Source organism: Macrobrachium rosenbergii, chromosome 39 (genome assembly GCF_040412425.1).
Source record: "Macrobrachium rosenbergii isolate ZJJX-2024 chromosome 39, ASM4041242v1, whole genome shotgun sequence".
Lineage (NCBI taxonomy): Eukaryota > Metazoa > Arthropoda > Malacostraca > Decapoda > Palaemonidae > Macrobrachium > Macrobrachium rosenbergii.
Genome location: NC_089779.1, coordinates 17,848,149 through 17,871,378, shown reverse-complemented (window position 1 = coordinate 17,871,378; position 23,230 = coordinate 17,848,149). Strand labels below are relative to the sequence as shown.

General features: G+C 39.1%; 1 protein-coding gene across 1 annotated transcript in view; it reads right to left on the bottom strand.

Annotated features, from left to right (window-relative positions):
* The window catches only part of Hpr1 (THO complex 1-like protein Hpr1), a 28,734-nt gene that overhangs the window by 3,238 nt on the left and 2,266 nt on the right, over positions 1–23,230 (bottom strand). The window contains exons 2-13 of the mRNA XM_067082732.1: positions 19,965–20,070; positions 19,393–19,585; positions 18,786–18,962; positions 18,217–18,350; positions 17,908–18,045; positions 17,157–17,293; positions 13,921–14,044; positions 13,703–13,792; positions 9,818–9,921; positions 9,381–9,530; positions 7,706–7,853; positions 6,767–7,012 (exon numbers count right to left, since the gene is read on the bottom strand). Of these exons, the coding sequence (XP_066938833.1) occupies positions 6,767–7,012; positions 7,706–7,853; positions 9,381–9,530; positions 9,818–9,921; positions 13,703–13,792; positions 13,921–14,044; positions 17,157–17,293; positions 17,908–18,045; positions 18,217–18,350; positions 18,786–18,962; positions 19,393–19,585; positions 19,965–20,070 (1,747 nt within the window). The remainder of the gene's footprint in view (positions 1–6,766; positions 7,013–7,705; positions 7,854–9,380; positions 9,531–9,817; positions 9,922–13,702; positions 13,793–13,920; positions 14,045–17,156; positions 17,294–17,907; positions 18,046–18,216; positions 18,351–18,785; positions 18,963–19,392; positions 19,586–19,964; positions 20,071–23,230) is intronic.

Sequence of the window (23,230 nt, the reverse complement as noted above, 5' to 3'; positions counted from 1 at the left end):
CAAATTTCGCTTTGCACACGAAGGGCCGGTCAGGTGGTTAGTACCCATTCCGCCGCTGGGAGGCGGTATCAGAACCATTCCCATTTTCCATTCAGATTTTCATAGTGCCATTGTCTCCTGAGGGGAGGAGGGTGGGCACTACAAGATATATATCTGCCAGGTAAGTATGAACAAACCTTATTTTATCATTAAAATATCATTTTGTTCATGAAACTTACCTGTCAGATATATATATAGCTGAATCGCACCATTGGAGGTGGGCAGAGACAGCATAGGATTGAGAAACAAAACAATGTAGATGATTACACATCTTGGTTTCCTTACCTTTTAGCATAGCTGACTTCGTGATTACTGTCACCCAAGTCTGCGTCTGCTTTACTGGAGTTTCAACCGAGGTAGAGACCTATAAGGTTGGAGAGTTCCAGACGATCTGTCAACGGGGACGTGACCACTATGTGCCCAGATCGTAGCCCTCAAGAAGGAAGCAAAGAGACAAAAATAACCACCTGACCTACCAAACATCTTGACTAGTAAAAAACTAAGGAAAGGGAAGACTGCCCCCACAGTCTACCCACAACCATAAAAACACAACCAAAAATTTTAAAACTATTCCTAACCATACATTAAAGGATAGGATGGGTACTGCCTCCTTCTCCCAAGATCGTACACAGCCGAAACGTAAGGTCCCAATGAACAGCAAGACTCATACACTGTTCTTACGTCCTTTTAGGTAATGAGAGCGAACACAGAATGACTTCTCCAAAAGTGGCATTCATAATCTCGCTCAGAGCCATGTTCTTTTGAAGGCTACTGACGTTGCCACAGCCCGAACCTCATGCGCTTTAACCTTCAAAAGTTAAGTCACTCTCCTGACAACTTTATGCGCTTCCAGAATGGTGGACCTCAAGAAGAAAGCCAGCGCATTCTTTGACATGGGGACGTCAGGTCTTCTCACCGAGCACCATAACCTGTCTGCAAGACCTCTCGACTCTTTAGTCTTGTTCAAGTAGAATTTTAGAGCCGAACAGGGCAAAGCAGTCTTTCTGGTTCCTGGCCCAGAATACCCGCCAAACCTTTCAATTCAAAGGACTTGGGCCAGGGTGAGACGGGTTCTCATTCTTGGCAAGAAACGACGGTTGGAGAGAACACACCGCATCGTCTCCTTTAAAACCAACTGACTTAGATATTGCATGAATCTCACTGATTCTCTTTGCAGTAGCGAGCCACTAAAAATAAAGTCTTCTTTGTTAAGTCCCTCAAAGAAGCAGCATGAAGGGGTTCAAAAGGGCTTTGCATCAGGAACTTAAGAACCACGTCCAAGTTCCAAGATGGAACCAAAAACTGAGGCACCTTAGTCGTCTCGAGCGACCTAATGAGGTCATGGAGGTCCGTATTGTTGGCGATATCTAATCCTCTGTGCGAAAGACCGCCGACAACATACTCTTATACCCCTTAATAGTAGAGACTGCCAGCTTGGAACTTCCCTAAGGAAAAGAAGGAAGTCTGCAATCTGGCTCAGTGGTCGAGAGGAAGAGAAATCCCTCTGCGAGTACACCACTGCCGAAATCGACCCACCGATTGGTAAACTGCGATCGAGGATGTTCTCCTGGCTCTCGCGATCGCTCTTGCCACCTGCTTGAAAAACCTCGCTCTCGCCAGCATTTTGATAGTCTGAACGCAGTCAGACCGAGAGCGAGAGGTTTTGATGGTATCGTTGATGGTGGGGCTGTCTGAGTAGATCTGGACGAAGAGGTAACACCCTTGGAAAGTCTACCAGAAGCGACATTACCTCGGAAACCACTCCTTGTAAGGCCAATACGGAGCGATCAGAGTCATCCTCGTATCTTGCGGCACGCCTAACTTCCTGACCACTTCTCCCAGGATCTTGAAGGGAGGAAAGCGTAAAGGTCAGACGAGACCAGTCCCAAAGAAGGGCGTCTATTGACACTGCTCCTGGATCCAGGACAGGAGAGCAGTAAAGCGGAAGCCTGTTGTTCTTTGACGTTGCAAACAGGTCTACTAAGGGACGACCCCATAAACCCCACAGTTTTTGGCACACCTCCTGGTTCAGAGTCCACTCTGTCGGGAGCAGTTGATGACGACGACTTAGCAGGTCCGCTCTCACGTTCTGAGCGCCTGCTACGAACCTCGTCAAGATCGTAACGTTCCTGGAACTCGCCCACAACAGGATCTCTTTACGCAAGAACGAACAGGAACGAGAATGAGTGCCTCCCTGTTTTTCAGGGTAAGATAGAGCAGTGGTATTGTCGCGTTTACCTGGACTGTGCGACCGGACACTTGATCTTGGAAGAATCGAAGGGCTAGAAAAATCGCCCCTAATTCCTTCATATTGATATGCCAGGCCACCTGTTCCCCTCTCCAGATGCCTGACACTTCTCTCTTGCCCAGTGTTGCTCCCCACCCGACATTGGCGCGTCGGAGAACAACACTAGGTCGGGATTCGGAAGGCTGAGACACGCCCTCTGAAAGCCTCGAGGATCCAACCACCACCTGAGATGCTCCTTCACTTGAGGGGAAAGTTTGAGAGACAACTCGAGATTTTCCTTGTCTTCCCAGTTGTCTTGCAGGAAGAACTGAAGAGGCCTGAGATGTAGTCTCCCTAGGAAAACAAACTTTTCCAGTGAGGAAATGGTCCCCAGCAGACTCATCCACTCCCTCACCGAACAGGTTTCTTTCCCTAGGAAGGCCAGGACTTTTCGTAGCACAGCTGTTGGCGTTCGGGGCGGAAAAGCCCGAAAAGCCACTGAGTCCATCTGAATCCCCAGATACACGATGGACTGCGTTGAGAGTCAGGTGTGACTTTTCGAAGTTGACCAGCAGGCCGAGTTCCTTCGTCAGGTTTAAAGTTGCTTGAAGATCCTCCAGACACCTCTCCCTCGATGGCGCTCGAATCAGCCAGTCGTCCAAGTAGAGCGACACACGTCGCCTGCCAGATGCAGCCACCTTGCTACATTCCGCATGATGACGGTGAAAATCATGGGAGCTGTGGACAGGCCAAAGCAAAGAGCTCTGAATTGATACACCTTTCCCCTCAAGACGAACCTCAGGAACTTCCTTGACTGAGGATGTATCGGTGCGTGGAAGTGCGCGTCCTGAAGGTCGAGGATACCATCCAATCCCCAGGTCTTAAGGCTCCTAGAACAGACTGCGCCGTTTCCATCTTGAAAGTTTCTTTCGCGGCGAAGCCAGTTCAGGCTGCTGACATCCAGCACAGGTCTCCAACTTCCCGACTGTTTGGGACCAGGAACAGCCTGTTGTAGAAGCCCGGGAATTCAGGTCTACGACCTGTTCTATTGCTCTCTTGACGAGCATTTGCCGCAGCAGGTCGTATAGGATCTCTTGTTTTCCTGGACCGTGCAGACGGAGAGAGGTCCAAGGGGCGAAAGGCTTAAGGGAGGGGGAGAAAGGAAAGGGATCTTGTATCCTTTCTCTAAAACCGAAAGGACCAACTGTCTGCCCCTCTCACTCTCCAGACTTGAAAACGCATAAGAAGCCTGGCACCCACGGTATCTGGAGGAGAATCACATCACTTCTTGCCCCTACCTCTAGCAAGGGCTTTACCTCTCGAGAGGTTCTTTCCTCGAGAAGAAGGCTTCGAGGATGCTCCGGCCGCGAAAGGGCTTCTTCATCTTGGGAGAAAGTTGACGGTTTGGCGTCGTCGAGTCACAGGAACCGCAGGGCGCCGATGACTGAGCCAACAGGTCCTGTGTGGTCTTCTCTTGTAGGCTTGCAGCGATGTCCTTTACCAACGAAGCCGGGAAAAGATGATTGGAAAGGGAGCAAACAACAGTTCTCCTTTCTGTGCCAAGGAGGCGGACTTAATGAAGCCGCAGAATAGAGACCTCTTCTTGAGCACTCCAGTGCGCAAAGTGCGAGGCCAATTCGTCCGAACCATCTCGGACCGCCTTGTCCATACAAGACAAGGCGCTCAAAAGGTCCGACAAGGAGATCGAGTCCTGACTCGAGACTTAAGGTCCAAAGCTCCAAGACACCAGTCAAGGAAGTTGAAAACTTCTAACGTCTTGAAAAGGCCCTTCAAAAGATGGTCCATCTCCGTAAGAGTCCAGGAATCTTGGCCGTCGACAGATGAGACCTCCTACTCGAATCAACGAGCGGCGAAGTCTCCCTTAGATGAGGAAGGAAGAGCGTAAGCCTAAGTCTTCTCGGTCTCATACCACATCGCCGCTTTTCCGAGAGTCTTGAAGGGGAAGGGCGAAAAGAAGACTTTCCTTGAGCCTTGCGAGTCCATCCACAAATGGACTTTCTTGAAGGCCAGCTTAGTGGAGAGCGATTTAGTCATTTTCAGAAATCCCGGAGCTTTCCTAGACTTAGTAGAAGTCAGTTGAGAAGGAGGAGAGAGTACTGCCGGCAGAAACTTGTCAGGAAACAATTCCTTCAACAGCTTGCGAGGATCTGGTAGTCCGACGGCGAGGACTGATCCTTCAACTCATCTTCAGACTCCGAGACCCTGAGTCTATCTCCAACATCGGGCGGGGAAGAGCAGAGAGAGTTGGAGAGGAAACACGCCGCAGGGACCTCTGCTTGGAAGAGGAACTGGCGTGCAAAGCAGCTGGAGAACCAGGAACCACGAGAGCCGACAGCAACGGCAGGTGGAGCGTCTTGAAGGGAGTCAAAACGTCCATCGGGGCGTCACGTCTGGCAGCATGGCGAGCTTCTTGGCGTCCAGCCGGGCGTCACGTCTGGCAGCATGACGAACGTCATAAGCCTGGCGGCGTCATCAACAAAATGGAGAACATGGCGTCTAGAACGAGAAGGGAGGAGGGCGTCCTGGGGTGGCGTCAAGGCGATCCTCCCCAACACCCTCTGGGGACGAGTCTGGGGTTCCTTCCACGACGGCGGCGAAGCAGGCGAAGGTGACGAGCGAGGAGCAGGAGAAGGAGACCGCCTAGATCTCTTCACTGGAAGTCTAACATCCTTCCGACGAGGACGGGACCTGGACTCTCTCTCTGCAATGAACGAGGAGAGTTGCTGCTGCATGGAGGCAATAAGGGTCCTCGTTGGTGACGCCTCTCTCTGGAGAATCACGGAACCTAGAGGCAGAAGGACGAGGCGTCCTCATCCTCTTCTCTTGAGGAGGGAGAGAGCTCTTGGGCGCTCAAAACGTCTTCTTGGGATGACGTCCGGTACTTCTTTTTGCGGGGAACGCATCCACAAACTCTGGCGAGGAGCACAGAGTAGGAGAGAGGGCGTGAAGCGTCCTCCTCCCTAAAGCTTCTCTTAAGAGGGCGAGAGTCTATCTGACGGTTCCAACCCCTGCGTGGGGAGGGCGTGTCAGAAGGCGAGAAGCAGTCCTTCAGGACCCGAACACGAGATCGAGCCTGGGCAGCCTGGGAAACGTCTTCAGGACCTGCGAAGGGGCGCCAGACCGGTGGGGTTCCCGTCACCCTCCTTCGGCTTCGACATGCTCTCTCCTGAGTCCTGGGAGTCAGCAGAGGTCCAGGCCTAGAGGCATGATGGGGCCGGTCTGACGCCCCCTCCACTGCACTGGGGCACTAGTCACTTCACAACACTTATCTTGGAGAGCTGACACCTTAGATTCTAAAGCACGAATCGATTCCATCATAGCGGAAAGCATATTAGTCTCCACTGGCACGATCTCAGGGGCAGGAGACAAAACCACAGGGTTAGGATCTAAAGGTACAGGGAGTTAGGGCCGACATCAACACTTCCGCAAGAGAAGCACTCCTGGAGGAAGACCTCCTCAGTCGATCACGCTCCAACTTCCTCACATATTTATCATACGCTCTCCATTCATTTTCAGACAAAGCACATTCATCACACCTATCATTCAACATGCATATATGCTTCCTACAGTTAGAACAAATAGTGTGAGTCAACCGCAGCTTTGGCAACCTCACCTTACATTCAGACATCACACACGCATACGGTAACTAGCAGAGCTAGACCCAGACATAATGATAATCTAAATCAAAACCCAAAGAAAAGTCAAAAAAGCGTATGCCGATCTACCGATCAAAGTCAAAATACCAAAGACAATGAGATACTCAGTAATTTAGAAAAAGCAAATCCTATGACGGAGGTGCAGACAACAGTTATTGACAACACCCAGCGACAGAGAAAAATCTGAATGGAAAATGGGAATGGTTCCTGATACCCGCCTCCCAGCGGCGGGAATGGGTACTAACCACCTGACCCGGCCACTGCGTGTGCCGCGAAATTTGAAATTCTGTCAGACCTTCGGAGAATACAGCTATATATATATCTGACAGGTAAGTTTCATGAACAAATTTATTTTTATAATTTTGCTTCATTTTTCTTGTACTTTTGCAGGCTTTACTTGTAAATTTTGCTTGACTTATACAAAAAAGTAGTCTGCAACATCACTGTGGCTCCCAGCAACACTTTCACACCTACTTTAACATTGTCTGGCACCAAATCACCCCACTCATTCAATACCAGATACTTCAGCTCCAATCTACAAGTCTAGAAATGTAGCTCACAGCTCTGGTTCAATAAATTTTTTACCATAACTATTATGGAATTCACAAAAATGTTAAGCATAATATAAAAACTACCTTTATTTTGATATGCAAAAATGAATTTACAAACTGCAGCAGAATAATTAAAATATTAATCAAGTATTTAAACTTTTTTGGAGAGAAAAAAAAAAAAAAAAAAAAGCACCAAATGCACATCACCCTATACAATTCATTAACCCACATTATGTTGTTAATGTGTAAAATTAAAAATACATGAGAATTACCTCATCATCTTGGAATCCAAGTTTCTTGGCCAGAGCCTTCCACTTGTCACCACCCAATTTAACGAGGTTTTTGGCAAGTGCTTTCTGCTCTTCTTCATTGATGGCCCTCACCTCTGGTCGATCTTCTCCGCCATCAACCTCCATAGACTCCTCCTCATCTTTTACACCGTCATTTTGTTCTAAAATTACCTTTTCATCCTCTTTATCCTCTTCTTCCTCTGCTTTCATATCATCCGACAACTGGGACTGGTAAAAACAGTTCACAATAAGAAAACATCTTTGGATTTATATTTCATAAAAAGTAAAAACAGAAATATAAATTTTTAACATACAAATATGAAAACATAAATTAACATTTCATACAAATATGAAAACATAAATTAACATTTCATATTAACTTAATCATCTATAATTACAAGGACAATGAAATTCACTAACAAGGGGCAAGAATTTAGCAAGGTTGAAAAAGGAAGCCCTAAGGTTTCAGTCTTTTTTGGTTGTGGCTAGTCCACAAAATCTGAATTTATATCCATACATTATTAGCAATGCAAAGAGTATTTAAGTTGTCAACATTCACAATCAACATATTTAAAACTTAAACACTGATACTTTCACTGAACCATTTTTACAAACAATATGTAATAAAATACAAATAATCAACCTAACTCCTGCGGGTAGCATTGTTTAAATCACCAAGAAGCAATTGTCTAGTTTTGACACCATTTCATGAGGACCTTTTTTGCATAATTCTAGCCTATCTCATAATTTCATGATAAAATAACTTCCTCTTACTAGTGATATCACTGCAAAATGAATATGGCATATAAACAAAGCAAAGTGAAAATAAAAAAAAACAATTTTGGCCCTCAAGCTTTAAGAAAACTTGTAACATCTAGGAGTAAAGTAAATATACTATATTTTCAACATGAATAAGCATACCGGTAATTCTTTGGCTAATTTCTTGATCATAGTTGTTAGATATTCTGGCAATGTAGCGATTGGGCTGGCTGAATGGGTGAAGAAATGTGGAGATCTGTTTGCTAATAGACGCAAGCCTCTCCAGCCAAAATTACTGTCATTTACAAGCCTGCAAAAAACATTTTCTTATATTACACATTTCAATTATATATACACAAAACCTCACCAACAAAAATTCATATATACAGAGAAGTTTGCAAGGTTAAAGGTAATCCGGCGCATGAAAACATCCAAAAAAATTCTTTGGCTAAGTTAAAACTAAAAATTTTCAGGAGACTTTTACAAACAGAAATGCCTAGCTTTGAAAAACAAAGAAATTACACAGCCTACTACCTACTATCCAACAGATGGTGGAGTTGTATTTCAATGTAAACCACTTGAACTTCAAGGCTCATGTGTTGATATCATTCCTTAAAAACTATCTTTACAGCAATTTTAAACAAATTCTCGCACTTTTGAGTAAAACAGGCACTAAGTTATACAAAACTGTCAACTCCAAACATTTTGACCTTTCATGTGCAACAGGAAATGCCCTCAGTTTGAAAAAAATTGCTGATAACACTCATTTACAACACACCAAGAACTACATGAGTCAAACCATGAAACACCAAAAATAAAGCTACCTGCATTACCATTAAAAACGTAACGGTACCTTTTTTACTCATGCAAATAAAATCAAGAATACCCAGATTTTTTTTTAACTGAATACTTGTATTATAATATATGACAGCATATAACTGAACTTTGTGGTGTATGATACTGAAAATTATAAGGTACAATTCAGGTTTAAGCCTACAATCACTGGGTAAGAGCCTCCAAAATACTGTACTGTACTCCCAAAACTGTTTCCTACCTGTTAGGTAGTGTCATTCACATGCTACAAATATGAAAATATGGCTATCATTCTAAGCTAAGCCTATCAGTAGTATAAATTTCTGTAACGTCAAAAATATGACAAAACAGCCCTAAGAATCTTCCATAAATCCAAAGGCTGAAGAGTTTCTTGGAAGTAAAAAAAAAAAAAAAAAACTCTTGCTATAGAGATTAAAAAGAAGCTTGGGAAAATGAGAAATGGAAAAGCCTCATAACCACCCAGAATAAGAAGCAATGTAATATATGCAGGCTGAAGTATGGGCACTGACAAAGAAATTTGAGATTTTTAAAAAGTGTGACCACGGAACATTGTAATATTCATGGCCAGAGGTGGTGGAAAGACCACAACAAACTGGAATGTACATCAGATGTAGTGGCGAGCAGGTGAAAAATATTTCAATGGGTTTCTGACCTGATCTGAGCACACACAAATTGTCATTCCACTCTTGAATCACTGTCAATTTAAGTAACTTAAACTGTTAAAAATGACAATTTTTATGGTAATTTGCATTTTTTCTGTGTACATAAACTGTAACCTTTCCTATGTCCAGTAACCTTCTGTGAATGTGCTGGATTGGGTGAGAGAGCCAGGAAACTAATGCTGTATCATCAAACAGAAGAAAACTTTCCAATCTACAAAAAATATTGATGTATAAATCGCTGTCAATATTCCCTAATAACGCTACATTTCTGGGGTAAATAGGTTTGTATTACATTTACTAGCAAAAAAGACATCAATATACACAAAAACTTAAACACTAACCTGTCCTGTTCCTTCACATCTGTTTTTCCACTGAGTTGTTCAATAGCAGGATTGAAGTACGTTTCCAGTGCTGGTACAAAGTCCCTCTCTGGTAATTTACATGCTTCTAAATTATCTTGATGCAAATTCCATAATCGTGACATCTCTGCACTGTAATGAACATTAACAATTTATCACCTTGATCATTTGTATTCATACTAAATCGATTCCCTCCCACAAATTGTACTTTAATACTGCACTAAATACATTATTTAACATTATAAAATTTGCAATGAATTTTACACAAAGCCTTAAGATGTAACTATACATAAAATACTATTATGTATTACATGACAAAGAAAGTAAATCATTAGTTTCTACTGAAACATTTTCAACTAACGTTTTTATACACTGAAACATATGATTGTTGGAAGTTAAAAACTAGTTGGAACACTTACTTTCCCATTGAAAATTTTTTCTTGGAATCTGCTTCCTTGACAATTTCCCCCAGCCTCTTCTTTCCTCTCTTTTTCAAAGCTGCCTTAGCATCCCAATCATCTTTCTGTTTACAAAGAAAATAAAAAGCTTACAAAGCATTCAATACAGGCAGAAACCAAACACTAAGATAATAATCATTATAATGAGCATGACATGTCAAGAATATACAAATGCATTATCATACAATTATAAGGAATAAATTATTTGTGGTATCACCAATAATGTTGCATTAGAAATTTGTTAAGGGGACCAATCAACGTGAAATTGGAAAAGATTTTTTATAGTTAAGAGGAATAGAATAGAATATACAATTTAGGCCAAAGGCCAAGTGCTGGGACATACGAGGTCGTTCAGCGCTGAAATGGAAACTGGCAGTAACAGGAGGAAATCCTCGCAGTTGCACTATAAATCAATTGTTAGGAGAGGGTGGAAAGTAGGAAGACAGAAAATATAAAGGGAGATTTAGTACAAAGAATGAAATGGGTTGCAGCTACGGGCCGAAGGGATGCTGCAAAGAACATTAAGTAATGCCTATAGAGCACTGCATGAGGTGCACTGACGACACTAAACCCCTACAGGGTTTTGCAGTTAGGAGTTAAAAAACCACACACCAATGGACAATACAATGTACATTTAAAATGATATATTTTGTTGAATTAGATTATGAATGATAAAGTAGCATAAACATTGTCTAATATTACCCTCTCCCAACCCCCAGCGACATACGCATACAGCTTTACTTCAGTCAATCAAGCTGATCCAACTTGGAACATATTTCCAAAATAACTAACATCATCATTTACAGGCAGTCCCCAGTTTACGACAGGTCCGGCTTACGACATTCCGAGGTTACGATGCTTTTCAAATATATTCCTCAGAAATTATTTCCCGGTTTACGACACGTGTTCCAAGGTTACGACACGTCGTACACCGATCCAACGTTAGAAATATGGCTCCAAAACGGCAGAATAATCAAAATTTTAATTTTTTTTTATGAAAAACTCAATAAAAATGCAGTTTACATCATTTTCTATATATTCAAAGCATTAAAAGTAAGGTTTTCTTAAGATTTTTGACAATTTTTCGGTTCATGACGCAGTGTAAAAACCTAACCTGTCATAAACCGGGGACTGCTTGTATTACCATTTTTTTTTTTGAACCACACACATTTTGCCAAAGACCTTTCTGATAACAAAATATTGCAATGTTTCTTTCACTTTCTGAGGGGTGACAGTGAGACAAAAAATTCTAAAAAATACAATAAGCGAACAAGGTTTAAGCAAGGTCCTATTACTATAATTTCATTTATTTATGCAGTAGTATAGGGGAAGGCAATGGATATTTTTTTATAAAAAAAATCTGAAAGCACCAGATACAGAAGTTACTACTTACATCTGTTTCTACAGTTCTTAAGAGAGTAAATTTAATTTTTTTATTGATAACTTGCAAATACAGAATTTTTTTTTTTAGAATGATGCTAGGGGTAACTGTTTTCCTGAATAAATGCACACTCCTAGTCCTTCATGCCACGTATAATTATACACATATCCTATGAAATAATAATTTCCCTTCCTAAGCCAGGAGCTTACTGTACTCAGAACACACAATCATGGGTGGTGAAAGAAAGTTATCTGAAACTTTTTATGCTCGAGTTATGTAATATTGCAGGGAGGGAAGAATAGTTCATTACAAGTGTTATTTCATCCAATGTATTTCATAGCCAAATATTAAAATATCAAGAGTAACATTTCCTTTCCTGGGATGTACAGTGCATTTATAAATAAAGGAAATAATGTATATTAATTTACTACTAACCATACAAAAATCTCAGCAATCTGATTGCATTATATCTTCTTAAAATAACCCAGTACCATCCACTTTATCATTAACACATGGTATCAGTGAAAAAGGTAACTACGCAAAAACAAGAAAAGTTAAAAAAAATCTTATTTTTATGAAAATTTTATATTTTATACTGTACATATATATAATGTGATGTTCCAGAAAAAATTTGAGAGTGATCGGATGATTATTTTGGATTTTATTAAAAAATAAAAAAAAAATTTAAAAATTAAAAATGTTTCTCCTCCTTCATTTTTAAAGCTATTGCAATTCGGCTTCATGCACAGAAAGTGTATTATAGTAGGAAAAAAATAATGGGAAGAGTTTTTCTATTTTTCCTTTTTTTTGGATGGGGGTGAGGGGGAGATTTTCCCCCCAAATTTGTATAATTTGATTATCACGGGTTCCTTGTCACCCAAAGAAAAAATCTAGCCCCCAAAAAATATTCGTCTTTCATTCCTCTTTCCAATGGTATATTTAACTATAAAATTGGCCTAAAAATAACAAAGTAGTTAGCGTTTGAAGTGCAAAAAAATGAAAACTGAGAAAAACGACCGTAAAGGTCAAAAAGTGTTTTTTTTTGGCACTCGTGGAAAAAACTTATCTTAGAGCATTATTTTGGTTGATTTCTGGCTCCAGGTCACCCCCACCCTTTATAAAAAGGGGTATTATTCGCTCAAGGCGAGGGTATCATCAAGTACCACCTGACTCATTGTTGCCTGGTTTGAAACTAAGAAACTAAAAGTTTGGTAGCTACCTGGCTGATATTCTTGACTCATTTTCAGTTGTTTTTTTCACTTGTTTGGTCTTTTGGTCTTTGGAGTTTGATTTTCAAGCCTTTTTGTCTCTCGAATGAAGAACTTCTATACTTTCACTTGCGCCAAACAGATGTGTTAGTAAGTTGAATTTCTCATAGTCGAAGTTGTGCTTAATTTCCTCAATATTTATCTCACTCAATTGATGGTGCCGAGATTTTCCATTGGTAATTCGCTTTGCTGGGGCACTAACTGTAAACCTACACGATTGGCACTTCATTAAAATATCAGTATCCCATTTATTGGCAGAGACTTCGACCTGAACTTTACCCCTGCAATTTCCTACCTTGCATCTAATACCCGACACTATTTTTTGTAACTGAGATCTAGATATAATGAACTTGTCATCATATACAGTACTCTCTTTTCATCATCCTTTATTCATTTCATCAACTGTGAGCGTATTTTTGCAGGTGAACGTATATAGATTGTATTTAGAGTTACTGGATGTAAAAAAAAAAAAAAAAAAAAAAAAAAAAAAACCACCGCAAATAGTGAAAAAATTGCTCACAGTAAAAAGTTGCCCACCAACCACTTTCAATGTTTGGGGGCAACTGACTCGGCACCCTGTCTCTTAGACCACGTCACCACACATTCACCGAGGAACAAACCATTGTTGTTGCCAGACATAGGAGTTAAGGTGATATAAAAATCAAAATAATTAATAAATTAGGCAAATAAAGGAAAAAATGACAATAGTCATTGGGAGCCAAACGTCAGCCCTACCTCACCGTGTGGGGGGCGGAGGCCCAAAACCCCATCAATTTTAATATTTCGAAAAAATGCTTTGGTCACGTGATAATGGTGTTGCTCATGTCTTACGGCCATTTAACCATTTTTTTTAAATTTCAAAAATATTCATAAAAAATCGAAGAGTGCGCTCCCCTTAAGAATAATGTTTTAGCCACAAATGGTGCTCACTTTTTTTATGAATTTTATCTTTCCACATATACACATTGTATACACATGCATTTTTAAATAGCAGCCTTAATAATTTTATATGCTGTATAAAATTTCTCTTTGCACTTCCTTCCACGACATTTGACCATGTACAATTTTTCCTATTGTAAATGAACCACAAAAGTTTCTAAATGACAGACTAACATCATTCAAAACTAATTTTAATTTTAAATAACTTTTAAACCTTTGAAATATCCTATCTGAAGTACAAAAAATTACCACACTTACTTTGCCATTCTGGTTTTTATCTGCTTCGTCATTCGGGCCTTTGATGTCCGGACAGCCGTTATTCTTCCAATCGCTCCACATCAGTTCTCGCTATGAGTAAAACACAATATAATGATTAAAAATATTTATACTGCCACATTTTCTAACTCACACTGAACTAACAATAAACAATGATTCTATGCTGTATTAAAATTTACCTACTGACATTAATCTCTTACCTTGAGAATGTGTTTTACTGTCCCAACAAATGCCATTCCATCAGGCGGCGTTTCAGCTAATAAAGAGAACACCAGTTCTTCAGTCTTTCTGACCCAGGCAAGTTGTTCCTCTGTAAGCGTTTCTCTTAAAAGAGGGAAATAATACATTAATTTTGTTTGCCAAACTGCCTATCTGAGCAACAGCATTAATTTGCATCAATTCTCACCAAGATAACTAACGTTCACACCACCCATACAAGCACTTCTAGTGCAAAGGAAAATACATGTATAATGTTGGTATTATTAGGCAGTTTAACCAGACCACTGAGCTCCAGAGCATTGTTTCTTTTTGATACAACACACCAGATGTTGATGTCTATAATTCTTACAAATACAATGATTTGACAATACGAGATTTTTTATACAAACTCACTCGGCACAAATAGCCTTTATCAGGCTCACCAGTTTAAAACGTGAGGGAAAACTCACAATTGCACAGGTACCAGCTAACTCCAATGCATGCATGGCAACATTATTTCCCATCCTTCTGTGCCAATCCTCTATCTGACAAGAGAGGGGAATGGAGGTGGGAACCTGGAGGTGAGATGAATGGTTGTATATGCAGTACACCCCCATACTTGCGGGGGATGTGTACCACACACCCCAACAATTGCTAAATTCCGCGCACACTTAGAACCCTTTTAAAAACACTTAGAACTGCCTATTTTGATAGTTCAAACACAAAAAAAAAATCTAAAAATGCTCATACAGGTATTATCCTACTTACGATGGGGTTAGGTTCCAAAAAACCCATTGTTTGTTGGAAAAAACGTATCTCAAATACAGCCTAGCCTACACTAGGGTATTCAGTACCATGTATACAAATATGGTAGCCTAGCCTACACTATAAAGTATACTTACGCATACATGGTATAGCAATTGATACCAACTAATTTTGGAGTTCATGCAGAGTGACTTATGATAATTCAATACAAAGAGAAATTGAATAACAAACAAGAATTAGCTTAGCCTACACTATGGTACATCGTATACAAATACATGTAAGGTAGCCTAACCTACATTATGCTGTACTCTATACTCACATAACAGTATTATACAAACATCAACATAATGAATATGCATCTTTTCCATGGATCTTTTAAAATGTTACGCTTTAATTCACTGTTAAGTTAACTATATCTTGGTTTAACCAGACCACTGAGCTGATTAACAGCTCTCCTAGGGCTGGCCCGAAGGATTAGATTTATTTTACGTGGCTAAGAACCAACTGGTTACCTAGCAACGGGACCTACAGCTTATTGTGGAATCCGAACCACATTATGACGAGAAATGAATTTCTATCACCAGAAATAAATTCCTCTAATTCTTCACTGGCCAGTCAGAGAGTCAAACGCTGGGCCAACAGCGTGCTAGCTGAGAGCTCTACCCCCCCCACCCATGAAGAACTTCACTGTATCCAATAATATTGTATATATATTATATTGATTTTGTATTATAAATTGCGATCATAGTGATCAATGTTTTGGTTTGGAAATCGATTACGCAGTTAGTTTATTTCGCCGGGTTTAACTCAGTTCAGAGCACTTTTCTTGCTTCTAGTTAGCGTAAATGAATCTCTACAATACTTTACTTATATGGGGAGGTTATTTTTTGTCATACGAAGTGTTTTTCAGTCGAAATATAACTTAAATGCATCCTGTTGTGAAATTAATTTTGCTATTTTTTCGTCAACAGATGACGCTAGCCGTTTGGGGGCATGTTCGTTTTGTGTATATAAAAAAAAAAAAAAAAAATCAAGATTCCGTTGGCTATTTTTGCCCGATTTCATCATAAAGCAAACTTTACATATTCATCATTTATCGGTGTAAAAATAGCAGTAATGTGTGGTCTTTCATGCCCACTAGTTTTGATTAAAATAATTCCTCTCCAATTTTAATTACGGTTGAGTTTCATCCATGTTGCCGATACACGATAATTTATAATCAGCAGCTTGAACATTGTTTTCTCAGCTTCAGCTACAACTTGCAGCTTAAATTTAGCAGTATATTTCTTTGCCGATCTTTTATCCGTACCGAATAAGGGTATAATGTAAAAATATATCAAGTCCTATTCTACTTAACTTCATTTGTACTATAACTACGGTAATTGTTTACAGTACGATGGTTGAAATACAAGCAAAACGGCTGTTGTTATCTGATTCGGTTATAAGCACAACAACAGTTTCTCGTTCGTTTGTTTATGGCTGTACACATTTACCCAAGAGTATAACGTTACTAACAATACTTTTATCATTCTCTTTTACCTTTTTAACAAGAAGATGGGATAAAGAGATGGAGGAAAAGAAGGTGGTCTAATGTAATTTGGTCTCTCTTGCTGCCTGATTGTACACTGCTGCCTGTGCCCGTGAGGAATTTAAAAATATTTTCTAAATATTGTTGTATCGGTATTAATTGCTTACCCCATCGAACTATCATAAGGCGAATTATCATAACTTGAGCACTACCTCGGTACCTGAGTATCTTAATAGTTTTATCACAAAAAGTGCAATTAGTCATGAAAATACAGTAATCAGTGAATATTTCTCGTTGAAAAATACCGCAAATTGGCGAATTTTCACCGAATAATGGGTATGTTCCATAGAGAAATCTGCGGATCGTGAGACCGCGAATATGGGGGCTTTACTGTGTAGACATTTTGTTGTAAAAACATTGTTTATTACAAACTCCTTAATCATACATAGCCTGAATTGCAATTTCAAAGAGGATGAGGCAGATGAGCCCTTCAATAGAGAGAATGAAGCTTGGAAAAGTTCAATCTCTGGAGTATGATTTCTCTTAACAATGGATGCTTCCACAAGTAATGAGTTGACGATGGAAGAAACACACAACAGTATACCTCCCATGCACAGGAGGTACAATGGCTGGTGCTCCAGAATACATGCACCTCCATTGTGCCAGATAAATGAGGGATGAATCATGAGGATGAGGATGAATGATCCAGATTACCCCCTGACAAAAAAAGTATGATAATCAAAGGTTTATTTTATAATAAAACTTGTATCCTCTAGCTGAAAAGCTAATAAAGATTAGCAAGCTTATGATATCTATCTAATTGGGCTCATGACCACTAGAGGATGTGAGATTAGAAATAACATCTACGGCAAACAAAGCATACTGTAAATCTAAAGAGCTGTAAATTTCTTGAACACGATGGAGTATAAAGAAGAAAGTACTTACGTTTTGAATCGAATGTCTGACGTTAGATACTGCGTTAGTATGAGAATTTGTAGTAAAACATAGCGACGGAAGTTAGCATCAGAGAACTGGAGATCAAGGAGTTTCTGATTGGTCAGGTATTTAGCAAAATATTGATCCTGGAAATACAAAAAAAAAAAAAAATTCCATCATAAGTTGAATGTTACATCATGAAAACTTTGTCAAAAAGCAAATACAGTACAAGATACATGAAAAATAATCATAAAAATTCTTATTGTTTCTGTAATGTACCAAACCAGTTACTGATCTTTTCTTTATATTAAACTGTTGGGGACATAAGGCAGAAAAGGACTCTTAAAACTGGAGCAGTCTGAGAGAAGGCTGATGCATTACAATGTTACCTGGACCAAGGTTTTAAGGCTACTGGACTTTACTTTGATGATGATGTTTAACACTATAGGGGATGTTTTGATAGTCATCAATTTTAACAGCACTTTTTCAATAAACTTATTGTAAACACAATCATGCTCCTGTTTGTGGGGAAAGCATCCATCATTTATCAGTGGGCTTCTTTCAGTGATTTTAAATAATCAATGTCAATACCAGGAATTCAACATACTGCAAGATCTACATCAGTTTCATACAACTTATTAGAAAAAATGTAATTTTTGGACAGTAATTTTGAGAAGTTTCTAATGCAATTAGTTACGAAGAGTTCCACCATCAACAATAACAAACTTGGCACTAATTCAACTAATTCTATATTGCTTACCTGTGGTTCTGACTTTGAATTCTCTTGGGTTGAAGGTTCTGTTGATAGTGAGCGTGATATCTGTGCTGCAGTAGTGCTGCGACTTTGTACATTGTCCAACTTGAAGCTCTTGAAGGCTTCTAAAACATCTCCACAATACTGCGAGTAAGAGGGAAATCAATACTGTATACCGAACTTCGCAAAAATTAGTTTAACCACTTATAAAAATGAGATACAATACATCGCTTTCTGATAAAGGATATCATCATACAGTATTTACAAAAAACATACACATATTACAAGACTGAAACAGTAAACTAATAAACTTACCACTGTAAACATTTTCCATGGTGCTTTTTGAAAACACTGAGGAGGATTTCGGAAAAAGTCCTGTAGTGACCAAAACTTTGTATACAAAGTATAATCTAGACTGACTCCTCCACCTTCCTTCTCTTTGGTTTCCTCTGAAATACCAAAATCAAATGGTCACTTAAACTGCCCTAAAAAATGTGCAGTACAGAATAAAAACCTGTGTCAAGATTTTTATAAAATGAATAGCTTTACTTTCCAGAAGACATGCCAATGAGATTCTAATGTATCTCAGACAGTCTAAATACCAACTAGGAAAATGGTAAGAAAAGGGTTTAAAAACAGCAAACAATATGACTTATAGATGATATAATTTTATTATACATGATACTGTTAAGTATCGTGATTTTTGCACATAAAATAAATGCAGTCTTATACCAAATCTATTTAAGCCCAGTCAGTTGGAGAAATTGCAGTTCTAAGTTGAAAACTACCTGTAATGAGTTTGTAAAAAACTAATTTTATTGTAAAGACAGTATTGAAATCACTGTGAGTTTTTTTATTAGTCGTCAATGAAAAGGAGACTTTACCTTCCATTTCCTCTGGGTCCTGTTCCACATTGGTGAATGTTGTGACATTTTCAAGGTTGAATTCAGATATCAAATTTAGACCAGAACGCTCAGAAAATGGGAAAAACCTTGCCAAAAAGAGCAGTATTCTACCACAGAACACAGTGTTCTGAGAACGTGATAATCTCCGCAACAAATCTGCAAATAAATGTAAGTAATCAATATTTTACAATGAAAATTACAATTGGGAACTACAGTAATAAGAATTGTCACAATTACATTATTTTTTCCAGCAAGTTTCTCCCCATAATAAAAGTTTCTATCTTAAATATTTATTAATATACTCTATAAGACAGCAATAAACAAGAATATATTTTCCAGTGCATTTGGAACAAATACTCCATAGCTCTCAAACCCTTTTCACTATGACTGCTGAGTAACCATACTCTTCAGTAATTTTCAAGTAAAAAGTACTTCATGAAAATCAAAATATCACTGACTCCATGAAATGATTTTAGGCCAATTCCTGACATGTCAATACCATACACACAATATTCAAAAAATTATTTCAGCAAGAAACACCTTTTAAAGAGCCTTTGTAAAACACAACGTACTAGAACGAACTTACCATTGCACATTCGCAAAACGCTTGTCTTGCACGGTGAGAAGAACGTGTCTTCTTTCCATATGCTGACATTGGACTCAACAAACGTGAACAGTTCTTCACAGAGATCAATGGTAAGACCATCAAAAGAGTCCCCAAGAACCTGGACTGGTAGTGTAGGTAAGCTCAACTCATTCCGAACCAACTCTATGCAGACCTGAAAACATATAAGGAGAAACAAAAGATGACACAAAACCAATTTCTTTCAGTTTGATACATCAGTAATGTATAAATCACACAAAACTCATTACATCCATACATTATCACAGATTACTAAACACAAATTAATTTGCAGAGCTAAACCGAATAAGACTACATATCCTAGCTTCTTTTATTTAATGATTCTATGGGAATACTTATTCAACGTCTACAACACACTCATGGGATATGCTGAAAGATTAAATACATAATAAGCTACCTTGCAAGGGGACACTATTCTATCAGAAAATCTGAGGTCACAAAAGTTCACATAGAGCAATCAAAGGGCAATATATACAGGGCATAGAGAACTGTACTGTATAATCTTTGTATCTTACCAGTGTAACAGCTCTGATAGCACCCAAGTTTGTTTTTTCTCCCTGAATAATTTTTTTGGTGACATAATTACGAACTGCAACTTCAATGCAGTGCTTTGTTGTTTCTCTGTAAAATAAATTTGTAACATTAGGATAATATTCAGGATGAAAATATATAAAAATTAGTATAAAATTAAGTCTAATTCTCCCACTAAACATACCTGAATTATAAATGCAAGAGTAACTAAAATAAACTGAAAATACTTTAACAAATATGAACTGAAAATATAAATCTTTCATATTTCTTTCCCTTTACACAATGCCCGAGATAAACTAAACATCCTTGCTCAACTCAGGCCTAAGGAATCTATGCAGAGAAAAGTATATATATAAAAAATAAACAAAAGCTGTGCCTAACCCCCCAAAAATATGTCTCCCTACTATAGAAAGTTGGGTTACTGGAATTTGGGATGTGGAGGCAAGGATAATTCCCCTGCTTAGTTGTGAAGAAAAATTAATAGCAATTAAAAAATAATTGTTTTTCAGTCAAGCACCACAGGCTGAGGGAAGGGGTTTCCTAATGCAGCTAAATTAAAAAGTAGCTAAAATTAACCTACTTTGTTGACTTCTTAGTCCTCACTCTTCCTTATTGCTATTCACAACCAAACCACTGAGATCCTCTTCAAGTTTCTCAGAGGCTGAAACACAAAGTTTGGAAACTACACAAAGAAACCTTGCAGAAACCAAAAGAGAACCTGACTGAACTGAATTGAATTGAAATCACAAATTTTTTACATAACTTGTATTTTTCATAACTAACGAACCTGCAGTCTTAACATAAGGATAAATCTTCTATCGCCAGCTGGAACTGGTAAAAAATTCAAGAGAATTGTATATGCAAGGAACTGGTGGACAAACACTGGGGAATATGAGGTCATTCAGCACTGAAAGTAATGTTGAAACAATTGCAAAGGGAGGGTGGAAAGTCAGATGGAAGAAAGAGAATACGAACGAAGTATAGTTAAAGGAATGAAAAGGATTGCAGCTAGGGGCAATTAATCATATTTGGCACGGTGGATATGTAGAATTTCATAATGTAATGTGACTATTGCTCTGCTGATCTACAAGGCAGAACACCTACTAAATTGTGACTGTGCTGCAGCATTTTAATCTGAATCATTTGAACAAATGCATTGGACTTAATCTCTGTCTATGTCAGCACAAATTTACCCTCAAGGACAATTCAAGTCAGATACATCCTAACCTAACCTATTCTAGGGTTTCATGCCCTAACCTAGTAGGGGGAGGGATGAGCCTTGAACACCCTCCCTCCAACACAAATGTGATAGTGCAGCCTGCTTAAAAGCACCATCCATTGACCCAGCAGGGGGTACTTCACCGGCCTGAAAACTGCCATGAGGGACTGTATCCACGTAAAAATATCTTTGAGGATAAATTTGTGTTGACTGAGATGAAAGGCAAAATCAATCAACACATCTGAAATTCTGCCTGTGACCCGCATGCGCGGTGATCAGCAAGATTCTAACACGCATATAAACAACTGTGGGTATCATTTTACTTTAAGCCATTATACACTGCATTTTGGAGTTGAAAATATAACTTCCCTATCTGTTAATGTTTTAAATGTTTCTGACATTCGTTTCATTACCAAAGCCCATGTCTACTTTTAGAGACAGTGGACCTTATCCTCATATCCTACAATTTGGGGGACCACAGTGGGAAAGCAGGGTTTTTAGGCGAGGGAAAACACAAAACAAGTAAAATAAAGGACCATAATTCCATTGATAGTTCTTACTCAGATTAAGGGAAGTTTATGGAATGTTTTCAAACCAACAACATGCACCTGGGTAAGGACCTGATACCCTGTGTTAGGTAAAATTACTTTGGGTGTGGTTGATTAGGTAGATGGATAGAATACACAATTTAGGCTGAAGGCCAAGTGCTGGGACCTATGACGTCATTCAGCGCTGAAAGGAAAACTGTGAATAAGAGGCTTAAAATGTAGTAAAAGGTTTAAAATGTAGAAGAGGGTGGAAAGTAAGATGGAAGAAAGAATATGACTGGAGGCACAATAAAAGGGATGAAAGAGTTTACAGCTAGGGGGAAAAGGGACGCTGCAAAGAATCTTAAGTAATGCCTACTGTCTATCGCTACAGGTGCACTTGTGGTTGATTAGGTTATTTTCTAGTGAAATGAACATCAGGAACATTAAAAACACAGTAAAACACAGGAAAATTATATTGTCAAATCTACAATGCAATTAAGGTTTAGAGGAAAACTGGTAAAACTGCAGACTACTACTGTGCCCCTCTAGTTCAGTATCTACCAATTTACATGCAAAATGGGTGCTGCATTTAGTACCACCCCCTTGTGGATGAATGTAAAAACATAAACAAAAGACGGCAATTATTGTAAACATAAACAAAAGACATAGGCTGAACATACGCAAAAACATTAACAAAAGGCGGTAAAGATTCAGATTGGCAATTGGTGGGGGTAATGTAAAGGAGGCAGCCACACAAAGATATCGTTTATTAATATAATTTATTGATGAGACTATAGAAAGGGTGTATATCATGCAGTACAAGTGTGATATTTGGGAAACTCTTCAAGGTAACGTTAATTTACTATCTATCATTCATAATTTTGCTTTTATCCTGGAGGGGCCGGTACTAAATATGGTGCCCCGTGGAGCCTCAGCCATGTTTAATAAAAACCCCTCGCGATGAACATAAAAACAACGAAAAACAGCAAATTTCTAATCATACTGTTAAATTCCTAAAATTATCTCACCTGTACTTTATTTCATGTACCCTTTTCTATATTGTTTAGACAACAAATTACATTAATAAATGATATCTCCACAAGGCCGTCTCCTTTACATTTACCCTGACAGGAAGCAGACCGTGTAGGCTAGTAGTCTTCAGTTTTGCTATAAGATTATTGGTTGCATGAGAAAGTCAAAATCTCCAATTGAACAAACTTTAATCTCCACCATTTAACTGTATCAACAGATATTGGCTAGTCATTGCACACTGGATGATACTGAAGACTACTACTGCAGCCTTGTTCCCGCCAATCACCGAATGGAATATTTACTGTCTTTTGTTCATGTTTATGGTCTCGCCAGCCTCTTGCTTATATTATTATGGGGGTAAGTGTAGAACGACAGGACCAAGCAAACCTAACCTTTCCTGGAACGCCACATCTTTACCTAGCCAGGGTGGATTACAGTTTCGTATGCTGGGCGCTAACTCATTCTGCGG